This window comes from Carlito syrichta, unplaced genomic scaffold (assembly GCF_000164805.1).
Source record: "Carlito syrichta isolate Samal-C Ts95f unplaced genomic scaffold, Tarsius_syrichta-2.0.1 Scaffold316302, whole genome shotgun sequence".
Lineage (NCBI taxonomy): Eukaryota > Metazoa > Chordata > Mammalia > Primates > Tarsiidae > Carlito > Carlito syrichta.
Genome location: NW_007260398.1, coordinates 1,103,320 through 1,109,939, shown reverse-complemented (window position 1 = coordinate 1,109,939; position 6,620 = coordinate 1,103,320). Strand labels below are relative to the sequence as shown.

General features: G+C 43.5%; 1 protein-coding gene across 2 annotated transcripts in view; it reads right to left on the bottom strand.

Moving 5' to 3' along the window:
- DIP2B (disco interacting protein 2 homolog B) overlaps positions 1-6,620 on the bottom strand; it is a 142,824-nt gene that overhangs the window by 58,599 nt on the left and 77,605 nt on the right. For both annotated transcript variants that reach the window (XM_021707017.1, XM_008074090.1), the window contains 3 exons: positions 5,064-5,166; positions 3,795-3,859; positions 319-412 (listed from right to left, as the gene is read on the bottom strand). In XM_021707017.1, coding sequence (XP_021562692.1) covers positions 319-412; positions 3,795-3,859; positions 5,064-5,166 — 262 coding nt within the window. The remainder of the gene's footprint in view (positions 1-318; positions 413-3,794; positions 3,860-5,063; positions 5,167-6,620) is intronic.

The following is a 6,620-nucleotide window of genomic DNA, read 5'->3' as shown; positions in this document are numbered from 1 at the left end:
TGTAGAGATGAGGTCTCGCTAAGTTGCCCAGGCAGGTCTCGAACCCGCGGGCTCAGGCAATCCACTCACCTCAGCCTCTCAAAGGCGCGGGGTTATAGGCTGAGCCACCGAACCCGGCTCATCTCAATTCTTAAGAAAGGATATCAGTGAGATAAAATAGACAAGGTTTCTAATTCTATAGTAAGTGAACTCTAATATCTATTAAACTACCAAGGCATACAAATGTCTCTTAACAGGGCAAGTTGAAAATCCCCGCCATCTCTGAAATCTTCATTCAAACAATCATGTAATTAAAGCTTGGATGCTGTGAGTGACTACCTTTGTGGGCATGTACTCTTTGGACCCAAGAGAGAGGACAGGTCTTCATAACAGAGTAGGGCACACTAATTGTATGCATCTTATTCATTACATTCTGAAAGGCAAACAAAGAGGAAGAGTAATCAATACTAAATACATATTTGGCATGTTAAAATTGAGTTAATATTTTGTTAACAACTTTAATTACATAAGTAATACCAAATATACACTTTGAAAAAAATCATACAAACTATGAGGTTGAAGTTCCTATGATACCTACCCTGAAACCTACTTTCTTCCCTACCTCCCCAGAGATAATCACAGTTCTGAATTTGTTACATCCTTCCAGTCCTTTTTCTTTTTTTGAGTTGGAGTCTCACTTGGTCACCCAGACTGGAGTGCAGTGGCCGCTCCCAGTCACCGCAGCCTCGACCTGTCGACCTGCTGGGCTCTGGCGATCCTTCCGCCTCAGCCTTCCGAGTAGCCGGAATTACAGGCATGCACTACCACGCCCGGCTGATTTTTTGATTTATTGTAGAGATGAGGTCTCGCTGCCCAGGTGGGTCTCGAACCCGCGGGCTCAGGCAATCCACTCACCTCAGCCTCCCAAAGGCGTGGGATTACAGGCTGAGACACCGAGCCCGGCTTTTCCAATCCTTAATGCACTTATATTTGTCCCCATACAAATATGAATTTTTATTTATTTATTTTTTTAGTTGGAGTCTCACTATGTCGCCCAGACTGGAGTGCAGTGGCCACTCCCGGCCACCGCTGCCTCGATCTGCTGGGCTCTGGCGATCCTTCCGCCTCAGCCTTCCGAGGAGCCAGAATTACAGGCATGCGCTACCACGCCCGGTTGATTTTTTGATTTATTGTAGAGATGAGGTCTCACTGCCCAGGTGGGTCTCGAACCCGCGGGCTCAGGCAATCCACTCACCTCAGCCTCCCAAAGGTGCGGGATTACAGGCTGAGCCACTGAGCCCGGCTAAATATGAATATTTTTAAAATAAAAGGCATTCCATTATACATATATCTGTAACTTGCTGTTTTTATTTCAATTGTTTTAAAGCTTAATCTACATACATCAGTATAAGAGATCTATATAATTCTTTTTGAACTGCTGCATAGTAGCCTATAATATGGCTATATACAATTGCTAGGAATTTCCCTAATGATAATTTTTTGCTATTACAAACAATTTTACTCACTCCCCTGGGTTCTCATGCAAGTGTTTCTCTAGGACAGATACAGAAAAGTAGCAGTGCTGGGTACATGCTGCTGATTTTTTTTTTTTTTTTTAAAGTCGAAGTCACTCTATTGCCCAGGCTGGAGTGCAGTGGCACGCTCACGGTCACCACAGCCTTGACCTGCTAAGTTCAGACTATCCTTCAGCCTCAACCTTCCAAGCAGCTAGAACTATAGGTATGTACCACCATTCCTGGCTAACTTTTCTTGATTTATTGTAGAAATGAGGTTTCACCAAGTTGCCCAGGCTAGTCTTGAGTCCTTGGGCTCAGGGAATCCTCTCGCCTCGGCCTCCCAGTGTTGGGATTACAGGCTTAAACCACTGTGCCCGGCCTCTTTTTTCCCCCAAGTTGGAGTCTCATTCTGTTTCCAGGCTGGAGTGCAGTGGCACACTCATGGCCACCACAGCCTCCACCTGCTGGGTTCAGGCAATCCTTCTGCCTCAGCCTTCCAAGTAGCTGGAACTATAAGCATGTGCCACCATGCCTGGCTAATTTTTTATGTATTGTGGAGATGAGGTCTTGCCAAGTTGCCCAGGCTGGTCTCGAACCCCTGGACCCAGGCAATCCTTTTGTCTCTGTCTCCCAAAGGGCTGGGATTATTGGTGTGAGCCACCATGCCCTGCTGGTTTTTTTGTTTTGTTTTTTTTTTATTTTTATTTATTTATTTATTTATTTGAGTTGGAGTCTCACTCTGTCACCCAGACTGGAGTGCAGTGGCGGCTCCTGGTCACTGCAGCCTCGACTCGCTAGGCTCCGGCGATCCTTCCGCTTCAGCCTTCCGAGTAGCTGGAATTACAGGCATGCACTACCACGCCCGGCAATAAATTTTTTGATTTGTTGTAGAGATGAGGTCTCGCCTGCCCAGGCAGGTCTCGAACCCGCGGGCTCAGGCAATCCATTCACCTCAGCCTCCCAAAGGTGGGATTACAGGCTGAGCCACCGAGCCCGGCTTGTTTTGTTTTTTAAAGAGACAGGATCTTGCCATGTTGCCCAGGCTGGCACTGAACTCCTGAGATAGAGTGGTCATTCTACTTCAGCCTCCCAAGTAGCTGGGACTGATATATGCTTTTTAAATGTTAACAGACTCTGCCAAATGGTTAACCCTCTAACCAACTAAGTGCTTTCATCACGTGACACTTGCCATGTACCCAAAAGGGGTGGGTAGATACCACAAAGCAAGGAATCAAGATGTCCCTGTTTCTTACAGGAGGTCCTGCCAGCACTTGCTAAGTGTTTGATCAGGTGAAGCTGAGGGAGTTGAGGGATCATGCAAATTGGTGTCTTCCTGCCACCCAAATCAAGCATACCCAGGACACCCTGTCCCCAGAGAGGCTCAGCCTGGCAGAGCAACCAAACCTTGGTATGTAGACTGGCCATTTTGATCACCACCTAAGTTGCCCAAAGAAATCAAGATGCCATCGTTAAGATATCATTTTCTCCCTCCCCCAAGTTTCCAGCTCTGGTGACAAGCTTTCAGGTTCAGGAAATGGCGGATGTTTATAACTAACTCTTCATACGTCTCTATCTTGCAGTTTGTATCACAGGGAAGGAGGTGATTTCCCTTAATTCCACACAAGAATTTTTAAACTTCTGAGAAAAAAGCTTTTAGGAAAGAGTCATAATGCAGGCATACTCAAGGAATAAAGCTTTTATTAACTTAGGGGGTCCTGGGTAAAAAGGGATCCCGCTCCTCTTCCCTCACGCCTACTGGCTGTTCTTCCCCAGCTCCTGCAGTACCCAAGGACGTGAGACTAGACGCCCTCTGGGGTCCTTTTTAATTCTAGAATCCTGTGTTTTCGCTCTCTCTCCCCTGTTACATATGGTAGCTTTCCCACTTGAAATGTCTCCTTTCTCTACCTCTAGCCCGCAAAAATCTCTTATGACTAAAGTTTACCTATTTATATTCCAAAGTCCAACTCAGCTGTTACCTTTTCCTTAAAAACTGCCTTGAAGCCCAGAGCCAGAAGGAAGTCACCTTGCTCTGACGCCCATGAGCATGTTACCTGTCCCTTGATGAAAAGCATCCCTATCTACACTGCTACTCTTAGCATGGTTATGGCGTGCAGCTCATGCATTGCAGTCATTCAAAACTCTTTGTCAATGGAAAGGTTAGATGTCCTCTGGAAAGTATTCCTGATCTTTGGGGGCTTAAATTTCAAACAAACACTGAAAGACGCTCTTGTTACACAGCATGCTGGTCTGAATCTTAAGCACAATTTACACCAAAGGCCTTAAATCTGAGTAGCTTACCGCAAACATGCCATGCCACAGCCCAGCATCCTTCTTAAAGTCTAAGACATTTACTACTGTTTCTCCTAAAACAGAAAAAAAATAGGAAAACACAATGGAATAGGAAATCATCTTTAGTGTTAAGTAGCAAAGTCATATCACTTGCCTCCACTAGACAATGAATTGAGTGCTTTTAGAGAAATGAGTAAAAGTTGTTAGGGTTTTTTAATTGCTTGAGGGTCCCCTCAAATTGGGTGGAAGACTGATCATAAGGTGATGTGGTTACAGTAATGAGTTAGAAATTTATAATTTAGGGACTTCTTCCAAGAGATTGTATTTTTTCCCCCTTGGCATGTAAAGAACATTTGCTTATTTTAGAAACTTTGGAAGTTACACAAATATATGTAAACATTTTTACCTCCTAAGAAAAATAAAAATGTTGGTGGGTATATGTAAATATTGTATCTACATACAGACACATACATTTTTAGAAATATTTACATATAGATATCTAACATAACAAAATACAGATACAAAAGTCTGTATCTAATTTTTTCCACTTAATGATATATTAAAACAATTTATCCATATATTTAATATTTAAGAACAAGACTTTTAATGCCTCACTGGATAACCCCTTATGTGAAATATTATAATTTAATCAATCTCCATTGGGTGCATTTTCATTGCTCCCATCGCACACACACACAAACACACACACATTCTCTCTCTCTCTCTCTCGCTCTCTCTCTATGTATTTTAAAACAATGTTGTTCTGTAATGAACACATATTAACTTGTTTCATTTTGCAAAGGAAAATAAAACATTAAAAAAGTAATATTGCAAAGAGGAGTCTAACACAAATAGTTGTTACGCAAGATATATCAATGCATCTTAAGTTACAAAATACAGAATACTTTTTTGTGTTTTAATCTGTGCTTTTTGGTAATTGAATGCCTTTGATTCCAAATGTACAGCTGGTAGCTCTCTGCATGTGGGAAGCTGGAGATACCTGACATTCCACAGCTAATAAACACATGGTTTTAATTAGGGTTTTCTATTTCTGTGCTCTAGAAATCATGCTTTACATATTTGGTTTGCCCAGAATTTCAGATCTTTTAAATTACAGCATGCTTGTGAAAAAGAAGAAAACAAAAGCAAGCCAAGAATGTGTCTTGGAACGTTTCCCTCTGAATTTGGTCATTACACGGAATCCAATCACTGAGCATTGTGCTCGCAGTCACACTAGCTGAGGCAGACAATGAGGGCAGTCATGGGACGAGGTCTGACCTTCAGAATAATTGCAGGCCTGCGACAGAGCTTGGCAGTGGGACAGCATCGCAAGCCGGGACACTGTAACTCCCATCACACTCCCTTCTTTGCTTGTTTTATACTAGAAAAACAAAACAAAACAAAACCGTAAGAATACAGTAAAATAAATGATCTCAAATGACAAAACTAGAGTCCAAAAACAAAACCCAGGTAAGCTGCCATAATGGGCGCAATGCAGTGTGTTTAATGTGAGCATCTAGGACCTGGACTTGTGCCCCAAACTTTCTCTGCCCATCCCTTAATCACACAAAGACAGGTCTGAGGAATGACAAAGCTCAACAGCAGTATGTCTGAAAAAGACTTAAAAGTAATTAGGTCAGGCATGGTGGCTCATGTCTGTAATCCCAGCACTTTGGGAAGACAAGGCGGGAGGACTGCTTGCTTCTAGGAGTTCGAGACCAGCCTAGGCAACATAGAGAAACTCATGTCTACAAAAAAATAAAAAAAGTAGCCAGGTGTGGTGGCATGCCCCTGTAGTCCCAGCTATTCAAGAGGCTGAGGCGAGAGAACTGCCTGAGCCCAGGAGGTCGAGGCTGTGGTGAGCCATGACTGTTATACTACACCCCAGCCTAGGTGACAGAGTGAGATCTGACTCAAAAAAAAAAAGTTTAGTCATCTGTGTGAAGAGGCTACTAAAAAAGCTACAACAGTCAGGCACGGGGGTTCGTGCCTATAACCCTAGCACTTTGGGAGACTGAGGCAAGAGGATTGCCTGAGCTCAGGGGTTCGAGATAAGCCTGGGCACCTTGGTAAGACCTCGTCTCTACAATAAATCAAAAAATGAGCCAGGCATGGTGGCGCACGCCTGTAGTTCCAGCTAATCAGAAGGCTGAGGTGGAAGGATCACCTGAGCCCAGCAAGTTGAGGCTGCAGTGGCTGTGAGTGTGCCACTGCATTCCAGCCTGGGTAACAGAGTGAAACTCAAACTCAAGCTCAAAAAAAAACAAAAACAAAAAAACAACTAAAACAAACAAGTAACATGAGCTGTATTAACAGGAGCAAAATATCAATAAGTATATGTCTAACACAGTACTGCAGAATTTAAAAAGGTGTGTAAGATGTGGCCCCTGTGCATTAGAAGTGCCCAGTTTCATAGAGGGAGACCTAGAAATGAAGGAACGATTCACTCCTATAAATCTATAATTTCTTTTACCCTCAATGCTCCATTCAAGTTGCTTTTTACCAGAATCACATACTTTTTCTTCTTCTTTTTTTTTTTTTTTAGAAAGTAGGATTTATTGAGAAGACAGAAAGGCTCCCAGGGCAGGAGGGGACCTGAGACAGTTGCCCTTTTTAAAAAAAAAAAAAAAAAAAGCCGGGCTCAGTGGCTCAGCCTGTAATCCCGCGCCTTTGGGAGGCTGAGGTGAGTGGATTGCCTGAGCCTGCGGGTACGAGACCCGCCTGGGCAGGCGAGACCTCATCTCTACAATAAATCAAAAAAACTAGCCGGGTGTTGTAGCATGCGCCTGTAGTTCCAGCTACTTGGAAGGCTGAGGCGGAAGGATCGCTGGAGCC